This window comes from Perognathus longimembris, chromosome 7 (assembly GCF_023159225.1).
Source record: "Perognathus longimembris pacificus isolate PPM17 chromosome 7, ASM2315922v1, whole genome shotgun sequence".
Taxonomy (NCBI): domain Eukaryota; kingdom Metazoa; phylum Chordata; class Mammalia; order Rodentia; family Heteromyidae; genus Perognathus; species Perognathus longimembris.
Window position 1 is genome coordinate 46902122 of NC_063167.1, and position 19035 is coordinate 46921156.

The window sequence follows — 19035 nt, forward strand, 5'->3', positions numbered from 1 at the left end:
TGAGCATGAAAATAAATCTTTATTTTCAGTTATTACCCACCAATAAAGGTTCACAGTTTTAGCTCTTGACACAAAGTGAACTAGGAGGCAAATTCACATCCATCAGATACAACTAATGGACCAACTATTTCAAGTTTAAGCTACCTTCAAGCTTGCAACATACCAAATATTGCTGTGTTCTCTGGTGACAATGGCTGACAGCTAACACAACTTGTGTTTTAATAGATATTTTCTAAAGTATTGCGGGAAATCAGGGTCTTGTAAGTGCTACATGTTCACAAGAAATGTAGACACTTCATACCGATTTAAGAGTAAATATGCTGCAATCGCAAAATAGCCCATATAAGCTAAATTCATACCTGACTGGGTAGCAAGTATGTTTATAGATTATAAAATTAGACAATAGCACCAGTGCAGAACATGCTCAACATCATAAGTTCTAAAACACCAGCACACGTTTGTTTATCCATCATTAAAAAACAATCACCCCCTTTCTAAGATGTCAAGACTATTAGTAGGTAACTAGATCAATAAAATCTTATCAAATGAATAACTTGTACTGTACAATATTTTCTAGAATGGTTTTCTACAAGGGTATGTGAAAACAAATCTACTAAATAGCAGACGTGTTACGATTTAAGATCTCCAATATTTTAAAAACAGGACACAGAGGTAGAAAATTACTGACAAAACTGAATAACAAATGAGTTTAAACTTTAAATTCCTTCCCTGTTTAACCAATAATGTGGCAGGGCTTTTTAAATATCCCAGAAAACCTCTTGATAATTCTACTTATGTACTTTTAAAACTAGTGGTATTGCTCCCATTCAAGGAATTAATTCATTACCTAACTTTCTAACGGAGGAAGAAGGAAAATACTTATTCAACTCCAGTGGAACATTCACCTATAAACTTCAGGCCAAATAATACAGATTATAAACACTAATATTTTTGGTTTACATTTTATGGATGGTGCTGCTGTTTCAACCTTGTAAAGCTAATTTCCAAACATTAAAAATCAAAATACTCTCCCCTCTCACCACACTAACCAGTGAGTGCCCTTTGGTGTCTTCAGAATAAGAAGGGTGTACCATTTTGACTTGGGGATCTTTCATACATCAATTATAGCAAGTGGCTAGACACAATTTATGAAGTTTAAATGTTATGCATTAACCCAAATTATTCCACCGTCTGTTGGGAAGGAGAGGGAAAAACTCATTCCCACAAAATGCCTTCACTTGACAGGATATATCTATCAAGAGTAAGTAGCTTAAACACGTTTTACTAATAAGGTATCTAGTTTAGCTTTTAGATGGGAAAGCCACACATTTGAAAGGTAAATGTAATTGTGTATCAGATATAATTCGAACCTAATGAACCATGCAGGAACAAGGGTTAATAAACCAATGTGCTTTGAATTTGTTCAAGTACTGATATATCTGTATATAAAGATTTAGCGTATATAACAGCTATATGAGAAGTGAAAAGATTTCTCCCCAAAAACGAAAATATTAAAACTAAGTTAAAATACATAAAGTAGTTAGTATTCCACACAGCATAAAATCTGACAAATCAAAGTTTAAATGTCCCAGTTGACTATGTGTGAAAATGCAAAGCAGGTATTAAAACTGAAAATGTCCGATATTTATACCAGTCTGTATATTAGAGGAACATCTAAATCCTTAATTAAAAAACACAAATGAAGGGAAAGCTTTAAACTGGTACACACTGTTCACACCTATATTTCAAGTTTGGAAATGCATATTTGCAAGCAGCAATACAAAAGTATTCATGAAGAATGCATAATCTCTGAAAATTATGAAAACATCCCTGCTACCAATACATTTCTAAATACAAAACTGACTACCATTTTTGTTACTTCTGAGTAGCGAGAGAAGTTCATTTTTAAAACAGATAAAATTCAGTCTTTAGGTGTGAATGGTATGAATGACAGTCTTTTTTTTTTTTTAAATTTCTTAGTTGTTTGGGATCCTTAAGCATGCAAAAGCTTTTAGAACAGGATGGTCCACAAAGGAACCAAGGTTGTCATATGGCATCCAGTTAAGCCAGAGCTGGGAATGCCTCTGGGTCATCCACATCAGGAGCAGAAGCACTTGACTGAAAAAAAAAAAAAAAAACAAATCACAATCCTCAAATTTTGAAAATATACTACCAATATCCACATTTAACCAAAGAACTCTTAAAACATACTTTGAATATAGTGGGTAGTATTAAGTCAGAAAGCAATCACAATTACTTTCAATAAACCTTATTTTCAATTACTATCATGACTTAAAATTCCCTACAATAACAGATGTCTCCTGTTCCTTTTTATTATCCAGGGCATTTTTCTATGCAAGCTAGCCAACACTCTACCTTCACTACTTTTTTATTGGACCACAGAGTCTTACTATGTAGCCCAGACTAGCCTCAAACAAATCTGAGATCCTCCTACTTCTTTACTCTCTTGAGTATTGGAACGGGAATTCATCATTACACCTAGCTTACTTATTTTCCTAATAAATCATTGTTACATAGGAGTAACACACAGTCTAAGAAACCACTTAACAAGAAACCACCAAGCCACATAGTCCACGTATTTAAAAAAAAACACAAAAACAGGATAGAGAGCATATCTACCTATCTAATAATTAAGCATAAGGCACAGTACAGATTCATAGGCCAATACTACCCAAATAAAAAACATGGATGTAGGGCTGGGAATTGGCCTAGTGGCAAGAGTGCTTGCCTCACATACATGAAGCCCTGGGTTCGATTCCCCAGCACCACATATATAGAAAACGGCCAGAAGTGGCGCTGTGGCTCAAGTGGCAGAGTGCTAGCCTTGAGCAAAAAGAAGCCAGGGACAATGCTCAGGCCCTGAGTCCAAGCCCCAGGACTGCCCCCCCCCCCAAAAAACATGGATGTGGGCTGGGAATGTGGTCTAGTGGTAGAATGCTCGCCTAGCAGGCATGAAACCCTGGGTTTGATTCCTCAGCACCACACATACAGAAAAAAACAGAAGTAGTGCTGTGGCTCAAGTGGTAGAGTGCTAGTCTTGAGCAAAAAAAGAAGCCAAAGGCAGTGCTCAGGCCCTGAGTTCAAGCCCCAGGACTGGCAAAAAAAAAAAAAAAAAGCCAGCTGTCAGAGTTTAGTAGAAACAAAAAAAAATGGTCTTACAAATGTCAAACAATGAACAGTATAATGGACAGGCTATAAAAAGTAATGAGGAATTACCAAAATAAAGGGAATAGACTGGTATTTCAAGTAAGCCCAGCAAATGCCAAGACTGAAGCTGATTTTCCATACCTGAATTCTCTCATCCATTAAATGTTACGTAGAGAATAAAAATGACCTCAGTACAGAAAAAAACCAGCACAATACTGTCACCAACGCCTAATAATTCAATGATTAAGTGTGGCTAATTTGACTGTACTGTTAACACTACTCAAAGTAAGCTGAGCAAGGGTAGCTATAAACCTAGTTACTCAGGAGGCTGAGATTTGAGGATCATGGTTTGAAACCAGCCTGAGCAGGAAGGGCCATGAGATTCTTCTCTAATAAACTACTAAGAAAAAGCTGGAAGCAGCACTGTGGCTCAAGTGGCAGATCAAGTTCAGGGACAGTGCCCAGACTCTGTATTCAAGCTCCAGGATATTTTTTGGGGGGGGAGGGGAATGTTAACAGGGGGATGATTTGAACAGAAATATATCCTAAAATATAGCTTTCTAAAAGACTATTTTAAAAAACAAAAAAAGCCTAATTTTATTTTGCTTCTAACATTCTGAAAGAATTCAGACAGTGATTAACTTAAAAGGGAAAAAGAAGTCCTACAATTACCTTGTCAGTCCTACTGCCACGGTTTGGACGTCCACCACGTCCACGTCCACCTCGTCCTCCCCTGCCACCACGTCCTGGGCGGCCTAGGTCACCAAAATTGATCTCCAGCTGAGATGTTATATCATTTGCTGGTTTCCGGAAATGATGGTCCATAACCGAATCTTCAGCATGAGCCTAAAAATGTCAAGAATACTGGGCAATATACAAGGAAAGCAATACTGCCATCTAAGTGATGAGTTTTCTACTAAAAGACCAACTATTCAACCTACTTTACGTGAAGAAATCTTTCTCTATAGGTAATAAAGTCAGCTTTGGGTTCAGCTACCATTATCCTTAAAATAAGAATGCCCTTAAACTTCCTTCTATCTCAAACTACTCTGAATTCCAAGTGTTACTGACTGACTTCAGTATTAAAGTGGCTGGTCCCCACTCTAGAACTACTTAATGGCAATCTTTGGCAGTGAAATCTGTAAATGTGTACCCAAAGTATCCACTAGTAATTATACAATGTTGAAATACATCTTAATTCTTCAAAACTAGCACCTGGGAAGACATGTACAGATTTTAGGTTTGTCCATTCATATACATGTTGGACATCTTTAAATATAAAATCCAAAGTTTGGATTTCAAAACATTCAATCAACCTATGAAGCTTAAAATCTAATTTGAAAAGCTATGTACACATAAAACCACACCTTAAATATACCAAAATAATTCTTCATTTTGATTGAACTGTGTCTTCCCCTTGCTAGATACTTGCTACCACTCCTCTGGTCCTTTTTTTTGCATTAGTTATATTTGAGTATGATAGTTAAGATCTGCCTTCCTAGAAATGTTCCCCCGTGTCACTCATAAACTTTTTTTATGCATAAATTGGCCTCAAGCCACAATCCAATTTGTATGTTCCAAGTAGCTAGGATTATAGTTTAAGCCATCACTTGTAAGCCAATGAACTTTCTTGAAAATGAAAAGTTGGTAAAATTTAGATATTTTGTATGTGTAGCTATATCACTTACTCAGGGACACTAAGTAACAGGAAAGCAAAGCTTGAAAAATAATAAGTTTTCTTGTTTAAGAACAAAGAATTAGCCCAACTATGCAACCTGTACTCAATGTGAATGAATATATCCATCATTATTTTATATTGCTTAATATCAAACTTTTTATATATCTGGAACAAAGAAGTGTTTTGTCTTCTGGTTGAAAATTTTGCTTATGCTAATTAAAGGCACATTATTCCTTTCTCTAAGTTCATGTATAACCCTCCTTTTTGAAGGGAAAAAGAACAAGTTGTTCTTTCTGAATAAACTTAAAATATTACAGCTGTTGGTAATTAAGTGTTATCTTTACATTTTTATCACCTGATACCCAAATCACCACTGTGTCAAGCCATCTCAAAGGCAGGGTTATTAATTTTAAAGGAACCTAAAAATCAAATAGATATAAATATGAAAAAAAGAAACTTTAGAAAATTACAATCAGGGGATGGGAATATGGCCTAGTGGCAAGAGTGCTTGCCTCCCATACATGAAGCCCTGTATTGGATTCCTCAGCACCACATATATAGAAAACAGCTAGAAATGGCGCTGTGGCTCAAGTGGCAAAGTGCTAGCCTTGAGCAAAAAAGAAGCCAGGGACAGTGCTCAGGCCCTGAGTCCAAGCCCTAGGACTGGCAAAAATAAATAAATAAATAAATAACAAATCAATTCTATATACTGTGTTCTGTGTCTAAATGTTTTTATCTCAAACCAATATACCAACTAATTGATCAGAATTTATTATAAAATTTTAGAACAGAAAAGCAAAAAAGCCTGGAGTTTTACTAAAGTTTAAAAAAACCTAAAGCTGGGCCCTGGTGGCCCATTGTCTGTTATCCTAGCTATTTGCAAAACTAAGAGCTGAAGATAGTGGTTCAAAGTCAGCAGGAACAAGCAAATGCAAGAGACTCTTCTTACAATTAACAAACAAAAAAGCTTAAAGTGGAGCCATGCACAGCACAAGTGTAAGAGTACTAGCCTTGAGCAAAGGAGCTCAAAGGCAGTGAGTGCAGTGCCCAGGCACTATAAGCCCTACTACTGATACATGCACATAGATGGAAAGAAAAGAGAAAGGGAAAGAAAAAGAAAATAGAGGAAGGAAGAGAGGGTAAAGCAAGTCAAGTGCCAGTGGTTCATGCCTGTAATTCTAGCAATCAGAATACTGATATCTGAAAGATGAGATTCAAGGCCAGTCTGGCCAAGTCTTTTAAAACTTTTATCTCCAAAACAAGCAGCAAAAGCTCTCTAGCAAACATGACTCAAGTGGTCTGCAAAACCATGGGTATGGTTGGGCCTTAAAATTGGGTTATTTACACAGATGCTTACAAAATATATAAAAATTTCAAGGTTTTAATAAATCCACCTTAAATTACAAATAGAATTTATAGAAAAGTCCAAGAATTATCTTAAGAGCTTAGTAAAAGATGGTTCCCAGGAGCTGGGAATATTGCCTAGTGGTAAAGAGTTTGCCCTGTATACATAAGGCCTGGATTCGATTCCTCAGCACCACATATATAGAAAAACCTAGAAATGGCGCTGTGGCTCAAGTGATAGAGTGCTAACCTTGAGCAAAACGAAGCCAGGATCAGTGCCCAGGCCCTGAGTTCAAGCCCAGGACTGCGGCTTCACACAGGTGTTTCACAATTAGTTCAAATAAGCAATCTCTCTAACATGAACCTTCACAGCTCCAGAATCAAACATTCTATAATTGCTCTGCTGACATAATTATGATCTCACGTCAAATACTGAAGATCCAATGCCAGCCAATAAAGCAGATTTGAGAAGTTCATTTTGCTGGGCACTGGGTGCACTGGTAGCTCAAGCTCATAATCCTATTCAGGATGCTGAGCTGAGGTTCACAACTTAATTTAATGCCAGCCCTGGGCAGAAAAGTACAAGACTAGCATCTCCCAATTCACCAACAAAAAGCTGAATTGGGTGTCGATCAAGAGGTAGAGCACCAGCCACAAGTGAAAAACTGAGGTCCTGAGTTCAAGCCCCAGCACAGGAACCAAAGGCAAAACAAAAAGCCTTCTAATGGAACAAAATAGCTTTTTTCTGTAAGACATTTAAGTTTGCATTTGTTATCTTGATGGAGTTGTTAAAACCACTTGACTTTTCAATATCTATTTCATAATATTCACTGTCTCCAGATATCTTTTTGCTTATTAAAACTAAATTACTTTTACAATCTTACTGAGTTGGCTGTAAAGGTACTCAGTGGTAGATTGCACACACACCAAAAGCCCTTAGTTCAAGCCTCAGCACTAAATAACAATAGAATGTTATTGAATCTTTCAATTATGCCCATGTAACATTTAACTATGTAACATATTACTTTACCTTAGGATAATAGGATTTATGCTGATTTCTGCTACAGCCAATTTATGACGTAAGTACATACCTCTAAAGGTCAAAAGAAGCTGATAGGGAAAAAGAATTTAGTAGAATAATGGCTAAGGTCTCATACTTATCAAATCTTAATCAGAGATGGCACTGTGGCCTTTTTCTAACATGCCCCAAGGCTTTTAAAATAAAGGCTACTGAATCAAATCACCAACATGCATTTCTCAAATACTTTCATTAATTTGCATGCTACCTAAAAAAAGGAAACCTAATATAAGTTAATCATTTGGTCTTGTAAAAAACTTCATACCTTGGGGCTGGGAATATGGCCAAGTGGTAGAGTGCTTGCCTAGCATGCATGAAGCCCTGGGCTCGATTCCTCAGCACCACATATACAGAAAAAGCCATCAGTGGCGCTGTGGCTCAAGTAGTAGTGTGCCAGCCTTGAGCAAAAAGAAGCCAGGGACAGTGCTCAGGCTAAGTTCAAGCCCCAGAACTGGCACCAAAAAAAAAAAAGGAAGATTTCTTACCTTAGTAAGATTAACTTTACCAAGTCCTATTGTAAACGCCATGGACAGCTAATCTTGAAAGGTATTAATAAGAAAGCCTAATATTTTAGAAAATGTCATTTAGAGAAATGTTAGCATTTCAACCTAACAGAAGAATCCTTTAATGAATCCAAGTAAAATTCCAAAACAAAGTCCAACTTATCAGCCCCCAATGATCTAAGTGAATACCTTTGTGTTTTATACAAATTATCATTGTAAAATCTAAAGCAAAGGTACAAACTCATTGAGGTCACAGTTAAAACACCACAAATCTTAATTTTACCTCTTCACTCTTTGATTTATGAAGAACAAATCCCTTCTTCCATTGCCCATCAGCACCTTCATTTGGTTTCCGAATATTAAATTCAACTTTTGCCCGGTCTTTATTTTGAATAGCCTTCCACTCATCCAGTGTCATCTCTTTTGGACCCTCTTCCTTAACTTCTTCAACCTCATTCTCCCTGAAAAAAAGATGTTTCAATTTTGTAACCGGTAGGTAGCTTAGTCTAATTTAATGAGCTTTCAAACTTACAATTATAAAAAAATTCTGGCTAGAAAGACTGCAAAACTCATAATTCTTTATATAATCCAATATTTTAACGTTAACATGGCAGAGACAGATCAGTGAACATACACAACCTAGGAATATACAATTGACTTTCTTATTGGCCTGAGCTTGACTTAGGGTCTCACTCTTGCTCATGGTTACCACTTGAGCCACACCTTGTCTCCACTGTTCTGGTTTATAGATGGAGTACTGCACTTTTCTACAAAGGCAGGCCTTGAACTGTGATCTTCCTCGTTTAGCCTTGTGATTAGCTAGTATTATAGGCATAAGCCACTGACACCTGGCTTTAAACCACTTTAAACCCTCTTATGTAATTAATACTCTTGGCCTATAGTCTCCTGAAGGACATTTACTTTCCACAACCCAATATATAACTCATAACATACATGAAGCAAAGATTTAGTAAGAATGCATAGTAAAGCTACCAGGTTTCATATTATGCAGTATAAGAAAACTGATCTTTTTATTTCAGCAACTAGCACCTGATGCAAAATAAACCAAAAGCCAAGTTTCTACCAACCTGTAGAGACAGAAGACTAAGGTTTCACTAGTAATCTATTCACAAAACTGGTTTTCAACACAATACCAAATTACTTACTTCTAAATATAACTCTTATGATTAGAACTTAGCATAGCTGAACACCATGAGTTATGTATGACACCTGTACTCAAGGAGTAAGGTAAAGTCTAAATACTAAATCATACAAAAGCTCTGGAAACGTCACAAACTAAGCTTTGTTTCACTTCTACTACCACATACAAGATATAATATTACTAAGAAGATTTTGATAAGCATCATTACCTTCTTGATTCCCAAATTTATTTATTCCTGCACAGAGCCAAAGGTATGTACTTAATGTCCTATCAATATTATCATTCACTTCTGGTAAACAATTACAATTTTTGTGGATCTTGTTGAAAGTGTCCCAAACATAGGTGTTCTGATAAAGTTGTTTTCAGCACTTTGGGGTTACTTAATCCTACACAGGGTTCATGAAAGTCACCATCACAATTCCATTGCTTACAATACAAAATTAGGACTCTATAGTTTCATATAAATTTACATTACCCCAAGTACAAAATATCACCCTGTATTTTGATTTACTCTTTCCAACAGTACGTAATTTTCTCTTATGCCAGAAAGTCGAGGAATGACACCCTTTCTTGTCATTGCCAGTGTTTCACCCTAAGAGCAATTCTACCCATAAAAAGGAAATCTTTAGAAAGAATTCCTTTTTTGACTGATTTCAATGTGGTCTAGTTGAGAATATCTATTCTAAATAAAAAGATAAACCCACAGAGTAGAACACAACCCTATTAGCCAGCCATATTTACAGTCAACTGATTTTTGCAAAGATATCAAGAACATATATTGGAGAAAGGACTGTCTTTTCAATATATACATTTCTAGGAAAAGTGGATGAATTCAGCACAAGGCTGAGAAGAGTTCTATACTAGAATTGCTACAACTTGATTTTAATCAGGGTACTTATAGGTCAAATGTATAGAACCCTTCCCCTATTCTCCATCCTTGGATTTCAACAGTTATTTTTGTGATTAGTGTTAATAGGTTTTACCAAAGTAGTTCAGCTCTTAATTTCCTAAGATGCATGACAGTAGTAAAACAACTAATCAAACAAAAATAATAAGTCAGGCAATCCCAGCACTCAATAAACTGAAGAGGATCACAAGTTCAAGACATTCTGGGCTTTATACACAGCAAGCACCCAAGTCAAAATAAAACAAAACCTCTCTTACTGTCATGAAGTAACAGTACTGAATCTATGAGTTAACTTACTGGAAAAAACCCAAACTCACTTCAGTGTTGAACCATCACACAAACCACTTACTTATTTTCAGTGTCTGCCACTGGGTGTTCTTCACCTTCAGGTGTTTCCTCAGTCACATTTGTTTGATCCAAGTCACTGCAATTATAAGATATTTGTTTCTGAATGTATTTGGGGGACTCTCTAAGGAAAGAAAGAAAAGAAAGGCATCTAGGTCCATTTACATGTAACCAAAGAGTTCTTTACACAAAACAGAAAATTTCACATTTTTAAAGCATTCCCACTAAATTTACTCCCTAGAAGACCTCTAAGATAAAACAAACAATAAAAGTTATGATAGCTAACATAGTTTTAAAACAAAACTTTACTGTCATATATGGAAAGGCTAAAATTAAAGGAACTATATTGCAGGCACAATGAAATGAGAATATCCAAACGTCAAACATGTAGGGCTTCAGAAAAGCTTCAATAATAATAATAATATGTATATAAAATATACATATATATACTTAGGGATAGAAAAACTGATCATGATATAAAACAAAACCCTTCTCAAGACATTATTTAAGCAATAGCTTTGATAAAGTATCCATTCTTGTCAGGAGCAAAATTTCAGTATCACTAAGCTTCTAAAACATTCTAAGTTCACTTTTATTGAAGTAATTTAACTTAAAAAAATCAGAATACCAACGTTAATTCATCTTTGACAGTTCCCCAGTTGTGAGATCCGCTACCTCCACGCTTGTCCTCATGCTTCAGACCACTGTAATGTGAAAAAGAACTAACAAAACTGAGTTAACATAATACTCTTTAGTTCTAGAAATTCAAATTTTGTTTATTAATACATTAATATCTAAAAAAATGAAATAATCAACATAAGACTTACGATCTATCACTTCCACTATGCCTATCAAATTCACGTTTGCCACGAGAATCAAATCCATCTCCTCGGCCCATTCCACGTCCACGACCTCCTCGCCCCCTTCCAAGACCACCGCGGCCTCGAATAGGTCGGTCAATAATCGGTCTACAAACAAATTGACAATTACAGCTCCAAAGTTTCCAGAAAAAGGAGTAAGATACCTATTCAAAGGCTTGTAAATACAGAATATGCTTACTGACTCATAACTCAACAGCTAAACACATATTTTAGAAAATATAAGTCCATTTCCAAACACAAAGGACATTTTGGTACACTGGATATTGTATATATGCTTATCTGAACTAGGGAAGGGAAAGAAAAATGAGGGTGTAACAAATTAGACAAGAAATGTACTCACTACCTTATTATGTAACTATACCCCCTCTGTACATCACCTTGTCAATAAAATTTAATTAAAAAAAAGAAAAAAAGAAAATCTAAGTCCATTTCCAAACAGAATCAAGAAGACCTATGAAGCAACATTATTTGGCCTTCTTTAAACATTATTGCTAGTGCCATGTATATTTTCAGTGCTATTCACTATTAAACTATTTACAAATACACAAAACTTTAAACACATTTAACCAACATAAAAATTACTGGTATAGAGGGGCTGGGGATATGGCCTAGTGGCAGCAGTGCCTGCCTCATATACATGAGGCCCTGGGTTCGATTCCCCAGCACCACATATACAGAAAATGGCCAGAAGTGGCGCTGTGGCTCAAGTGGCAGAGTGCTGGCCTTGAGCAAAAAGAAGCCAGGGACAGTGCTCAGGCCCAGAGTCCAAGCCCCAGGACTGGCCAAAAAAAAAAAAAAGAAAAAAAAAAAGAAAAAATTACTGGTATAGAGGCTGGGAATATGGCCTCCTACTGGTAAAGAGATCAAAGTTTGAATGTTTAATCCAGAATCTAATTACAACAATGAACACATAGGTTTCTCTAAAAAGCAAACAAATAAATCAGCTATACCGATACTGGAAAATATGGCCAATTTACAGCTTCATGCTAACTAGAAAGTAATGAAACATGAAGAAATATTTTTAAAACTCACTTATCAACTGAAAATTCGCCTCCTTCACCCTTTTCTTCGAGTGGCTTTTCAAATCTTCTTTCACGAGGTGGTCGCCTTTCTGGTCTTCTATCAATTATTTTCCCTTCACCCTGAAGTTGTTGATCAGGTCTTCTTCCAACTCGTCTTATTCCTAATAATAAATAACCAGCACAATAAATCATTTTTTGCAATTGAAATTTAGGCCCTGATTAATTAAAAACCCCAGTGTATAACCAAGTACTTTAGGGAAATTTCTCATCAATCATGACCTTGTTTTAACTTTCTCTCGTTTGCCAAGTTATCCCTCAGGTATCTACAATTATTCTGACTTGGATGTCATTTGGGTAACCCTACTCCTCCTCTCAAGAATTTTTTAGATGTCACACACAGTCTCTAGTGATTAATACTGAAAAAAGTGAGCATCTATATTATATTTTATGTAACCTGGGAAGAAATGGAATACTCCTACTTCTTTAAAATTACAAATGTGAAAGAAAAACGAAGGACATTTAAGACCTCTACAGAGCATCACCAGTTTAGAATAAAAGTTCTGAGTTACAGACCCTGTCTCAGATTAACAGTAAAACATCTATTTAACCAGAAAAAAGTACCATTCTTCCCTATCTCCATTACATAAAGTGCATGCAATCTCACAACTTTTTCTTAAAATATACTATTATAGAGGCATGGCTCAGGTGGTAGAGTGGCAGGCAATGAGCAAATGTTTCAGATACCAAATTGGAGCCCCAGACTCAGGGGGGGGAAAAAACCTTTATGTAACCATTAGTAAATAATTCAGTTATTAAAATGGTCTCTTTTTAAGGCTTGCCCTTATGTGTCTTTGCTTTTGAATTCCTAAAAACAGAAAGACCCTCCCTTAAGTAAAATGCAATTAAGAGCTGTGGATACAGCTCAGTGGCATGTTAGCAGGTATAAGACCCTGGGTTTAAATCCCAGCATAGAAGAAAAAAAGAATGTAATTAACATGTAGTAACTAAATAATTTACTGATTTTCCTATTTACTGCTTTTCTCCAAAGTAATTAGAATGAACCAAGAGTCCTCAAAAAAGGAACCAATATGAATTACTGGTACTCAAGACAGAAGGTTAAGTAAATGACTAAGATTTCAAGTATGCTGTAATTCCCAAATCAGTGTCCAACAAATCAAAAACACCGCTGAGATATGATTTTAAGATCTTACATTATTTCACTATTTCTAAGGAAGTAGGACACTATTGGGACACACCCAACTGTTCAAAACTGCACACCACTTCAGCCATACAAATATGCACCTCTTTAATAAACTTTCAAGTTCATTCTCTGTAAACTCTCAGGGCAGACAAAAAATGCAGATCTCATACCAGAGCATTTAAATAAATTTCATCACAGGTATAAAGTATTAGGGAGAAGCTACGTAACCAGTCCTCCTAATAATTTCCAAGCCAAACACACCCAATGAACAATGGCTTGCTTCCCCACCCAATATTCAACATTAGGCCTACAGAATCTAAAAATCATAAAACCCAGCTGGGGATATGGCTCAGCAATAAAGTACTTGAATACCATGTAATCTGCTGAGTTCCATCATTAGAACCACAAAAAACTCAATGAAAAATGACTAACTTTTTAAATGCAAGCTTATTTTGAGGTACTTTACACTTGCAAGTTGCACTCAAATTAGGCGTTATTTTTTTATACACTCTGTGATATTCTAAATTGACAAGCTACAATACAAAATTCATTTAAGGCAAGTTTAGAGCACCTAAGGCCCGGTGTTAGAACCTATTACAAAAGGCAAAACACATGAGAGAATAACAATTGTTCCCACTATAATGGGCGGGAACTTTGTTTACAGGTATATCACCCAATACACAAAAAAAATGACTAATAGCCAATAAAATCTGAAAATAATTATTTTCCATTCAACACTTCGTCTACACTTATAAGCCTGTGTTTTTTCATCTTTATGTTAAAAACTGTTTTGAGGGTGGGGGATATAGTTGAGAACTGCTGCATGACAAGTGTTGATTTCCATACCCAACACATTGAGGAGTTGTGAGGGGGAGACATCCACTAAAATACTAAGGAACATGGTAACTAATCTGAAATGGTTTTTCCAAGCAAAGAATGATTATGTAAGTGTCAATTCAAGTTTTATACCAAAAGTTACATCTATTTATAAACTATTTCCCTACATTTCTAACTGCAGAGGTTATTTCAGAGATGAACTTCACAATCAAAACAAGAGACATTGAAACCATGTCTCAGGTTTTAAACACTTTAAAGGAGTGAACCTGTCTACCTAGTACTTAGGAAATTGTTTTTAGATCCAACTTATTCATGTTCTTTCTAATTAGTGTGATCAAAGAGTTAAATTTAAGCAGTTTAATTACACCAACTGTGCTCCTCCTAACACAAAAATTAGATGTTTTATTCACAACTGTGTGGTAGACTGCCATAAGCTTAACTGGCTGAATACTTTATAGCCGATGTGTTGTATAAATTCTTGCTAATACTCCAGTAGGTTTTCCCCTCCAAACACATAATTTTACACAAGAATTCCTGCGTTTAATTCACCATCTAGGTCCAAGATTTTTGTATTCCTAGACTCATTAAAGTTCTTTTTAAAAAATTCCCTACACCAAAGCTGCTATAAACAAGCCCTTCCAGGAGCACGTGGTAGTAAGACTAACTTCAACTTTCAACGTGTAAAGGCACTCTCCAACACTCAGAGGTTAGGTCTCAAGTGCTACACCTACTTGCTACAGATTATTCATGCTTTCTTATTCCAATTGTACGGTTGCTTTTCATCCACAAATCAGTAACAAGGAAGAATGAAAAACTGAAACCTGCAGTGCCAGAACAGCGAAGTCCTGACCACGCTTCAGGCACATGTAGAGAGAGGGGAAGCTACAGACTACACTGCTCTGCGGCGGAACACTGACAGCCGCACTCCCCGTTTCACCCACGAGGCCCAGAAACCGTAAATGCAGGAAACCGGGGGAATGGATGGGCCACGAGGGCTGTTCTGTAACACCCAATCCTCATTTGGAACTCCCGCTTCACCAAATGGAGCCAAATCTCTTCCTTCTCAACAGTTTAATCCACTTCAGCAAGTTAGAACGAGATTCCAAGAGTCAGGGGACTAGGAGTGGGGACAATAAAGCACGTGCGGTACTCCAAACAGCACCTGTTCCAACCACACCTGATAGCCCCTGGTGCAAACTCCGAGCACCAGTTTTTCACTTAGGGTGACCCGCACCACCGAGGGGCAAGACGACAGAGCTAGAGCCCGAAGCAAACACAAGCACTTCCCAGGAGCACACGGAGGGAAAAGCTCTGCCCGGGAAAAAGCTGTGGCTACTAGGGCTCTTGCTAGGAACGAAAGGCTGCAGAAAGATCCCGCCCGCCAGCTCGCCCGCCGGGGAATCGGCGGGAAGGCTCCGGCCCGCAGGACCCGACTCCTCGCCCAGGCTTAGGCGGGAACGGCGTGGCTCCGCGAATCTTACAGGCAGTGGCGTGAACTTGGGGTCGGCCACCTCGGTCCCAGCACCTTCGCGGGACCTGGCTTTTGTCGCCTGGGGGAAACGTGCGGAGAGGAGGGCCGAGTCTCCGAGAGATCCTCGGAACTTGCCTACAAGCAAGTGGCGGCCTTGAGTCCCCCCCCGGCTCCTTCCCTCTGTCCCCGATGTTCCCTGCCTGCCACCCCGGCTTTACCTTCTTTCTTTAACGCCACGGGCGGCTGCGTCTCCTCCTTCTTGTCAGCCACGCCGACATTGGGGGGAAGCGGGTTCTTGCGGTCTTTCTGGGACTCTTTACGCAGCTGCTTGCCCGCCGCGTTGGAGTTGGTCTGGGCCGCGGCCTGAGCAGCGCTCTTGGCCCCAGGGCCCCCAACGCCGCCCCCGCCGGCTTCTTTTTTCTTGTTCTCTGCTGCCTTCAGCACCTCGAAGGGGTCCGATTCGTCGTCAAATAACTGGTCGAATCGGTTGGTGACCACGCAGCCGAAGCCTTCCTGTAGGTGCCCAGGCATGATGGTGGCTCGGCGGCGCGTTCCTCCACGGATTGCAGCGGGCCGCGCGAGCCAACAGCGCCTGCTTCAGCTCTTCCCACAAGATGGCCGGGCCGAGAGAGGGGGGCCGTCTTCTCTTCCGGCGCCAGGCACACATCCGGGAGCGGCCGGTGTCGCGCTGCACCATGGGGTGTGTAGGCCAGTGTCGTCTGTATTGAGGCCACTGACCGAGACGGGACTTCAATTCCCAGCAGCCATCGAGCGACCACTCTTCGCGCGCGCCCGAGAGGCGGGATCTTAGGGAGCGATTGAAGCGTGCGAGCTGAGGGAGGGGAAATCCTGATGGTGGGCGGAGTCCTGCCACCTGCTCTTGTCACCCTGAAACTCGCTAGGTCTTGTCGGTGAAAACAGGAAAACGTGACGGCATCTTTGGCTCAAGAAAGTGTACTGTGTCTCCGGTTTCACTCTCCCGGCCTTCAAGGCCGGAGCTAACTTTCTCCACCTCTCGGGGAGAGTCAAGGTGACTCCGAGACCTCGCAACAGGAGACAAACTTCCGGGGGTGGGAGGTGAGGCGCCGCACCAGCCTCCCGTAGGCTGCGTCCGCTCGGCTGCTCGTCCCAAGCTGCGCGCTGGCTGGAGCCGGAGGCGGGAAAAGGGGTGGTCCTCCATCACGAGCCGTGCTGCTTCTGGTTGGGAGGCGCCATGCGAGGTGTCCTCTCAGGGGCAGGAACCGGGGAAGCAGAGCTAATCAAACAGCCACATGGAGCCATCCCTCGCGAGTGCTGGCACTCCTTGCAGGACTTGGCGACCGGTGCTGTACCCAGTGGTTGACTCCTGATCTGCGGCGCTAGACGCAAGTCTCCAGAAAGCAGTGTTTTGTAGAAATGTTTTCTACAGTCGATCCAATTAATTGTCCATGAGCCTTCGACAACCCCAAGCTTAGGTGACTGCAGTGTATGTGAAATGCGCTAAGAAATAATATGATAGAGCCTCTTGAGTATGTATGTGAAGGAAGGAAAATACATCCGAAATTATTTAACAGTGACTAAAAGAGTTGGCAGTTGAGAATATAAGTCCCATTGGGGCAATACGGTGTCAATGAATATTTCAGCCCATTTGGGTAACACTATATTTTGGTGTGTCATAATTTTAAAATCTTTCTTCGTTGACACCAAATATAGAAAATGTATCTCTCTCGAGTGCCAGATGGTAGGACTACTTCAATCTCAGTATTTTAGGTGAGTAGGTTCGCTTTTCACTGGCGATGAAAGCATTTCAGAGACTAAAAATGACTTACCAGGTTTGCACCCTCTGTAGGTGCTGGAGCCCGGCATTAGCAGGGATTAGGGGTTTTTGGTGTTTTTTTTTTTTTACCCAACTGATATATTGACAATTATTTAATTTCCAGTTTCTAATAAGTGTAAACTTTGTTGCACATCGTTAAGTTTTGCATCAGCAATACTGAACAGATTTCTAATGGCCTAACAAGGAACGTGAAAGACAGTTACATTGCAGTCATGTAGCAGCAAGCCTTAAGATTTTGTTTTTCAGTCCTCTCCCACTGCTCAGAATGACTTGGTTGCCTGTTGCCAGTCCTCTCCCCCCACCCCCCATCTCACCTTCCCTTCCTGAGGGTCTGGTTCTTCTGACTCTTACCAAGAGACAAGGCTCTTGACTATTCTTTTCTCATGTTTTGAAAATACCTCAGATGATGTTATTCTGAGCAAAAAATGTTCACCCAAAATACCATGCTGAAACCTTTTGGTGTAATTAATACAGGAAAGTAAAACAGGCTTTGTTGCAGAGGGTGGGAGGTATGGAAAGGGGCTGGGTTAAAAGGGGAGTAAATGAGAATATGATCCAAGCAATTTGTTTGCATGTATGAAAACACAACATTGAAATTGTTTTAAGAGAGGAGGGGGTAAGAAAGAGTGGTGAAGTGGAGGCGTTGTTGATTGTTGTAGATTGTATACATATATGAAAAGGTTTGCTAATTAGAAAAAAATAATTCAGGAACACTTTGCAAAATTGTACTCAAATTATTCCTATTCACCAAGGGTTATTAGTATCTGCGGTTCTGAGCTATGTCCTAAAGCCTCTCTTCCTTACTTTCTGACCACTGGCCCTAAAACAATATTGATAGTTAAACCAGGTGCTAAAAGCACTACATGCATGATCTCACTTGATCTTCACATCAACTCTATCAGAAAGAAGTTACTCCTGTTTCAAGGTGAAGAAAATGAAGCACAACAATGATGAGCTTACTCATCCACACTATAATAGGGGGAGTGAAGAGATCCTGTCTGTAGTAATTTTTCTCATCCATCACAGATCATTGGTTTTCCCAAACAGATCTTCACAACCACCAATCATTACTGTAATAAAAAAAAAGTGTGAAAATAAACTGGGATTTAGCTGACTAGGACTTTATAAGATTAAATTTAAGCTCCTCAGAGAATTTATCCACTAAATAACTACAATGTTAGGAATAAACATTTGAGGAAAAGGGGAGAAAACTATAAAAACTTTCAAATTCTTTTTTCCATGTCTGAAATTCTGTAATCAAAAAAAAAAAGATTCAAAGCCGTGTGTGTGTGTGTGTGTGTGTGTGCGCACACTTGAGTGCACGCCAGTCATAGACCTTGAACTCTGGGCCTGGGCACTGCCCTAGAGGTTTGTTTGTTTTTGTTTTTGTTTTTTCTCAAGGCTAGTGTTCCACCACAGCCACAGCTCCACTTCTTGCTTTTTTGATGGTTAATTGGAAATAAGAGTCTCACAGTCTTTCCTCCCCAGGCTGGCTTCCAACTGTGATCTTCAGATCTCAGCTTCCTGAGTAGCTAGGAGTGAGCCGCCAACACACCTGCTCAAAGCCCATTTTTAAAGTATGTAAGTAAAGCTACAACTGGCAAGCCTTTTATATGTTGTTA

The 19035-nt window shown here is 39.0% G+C and overlaps 1 protein-coding gene across 5 annotated transcripts; it reads right to left on the bottom strand.

Moving 5' to 3' along the window:
* Serbp1 (SERPINE1 mRNA binding protein 1) lies at positions 1-16241 on the bottom strand. Of its 5 annotated transcripts, none has more exons than XM_048351551.1 (8): positions 15816-16240; positions 12099-12249; positions 11013-11153; positions 10818-10889; positions 10190-10264; positions 8055-8232; positions 3841-4014; positions 1-2118 (listed from the first exon to the last, which is right to left on the bottom strand). In XM_048351551.1, exons 1-8 carry the CDS (start codon positions 16126-16128, stop codon positions 2062-2064), a joined length of 1161 nt encoding a protein of 386 aa, XP_048207508.1. In that variant the 5' UTR covers positions 16129-16240; the 3' UTR covers positions 1-2061. The 5 variants fall into 5 exon arrangements, with proteins under 5 accessions (XP_048207508.1, XP_048207505.1, XP_048207507.1 ...); XM_048351548.1 differs by having other exon boundaries at positions 10190-10309; XM_048351550.1 differs by having other exon boundaries at positions 10818-10907.
* Positions 16242-19035: the final 2794 nt, after the last annotated feature.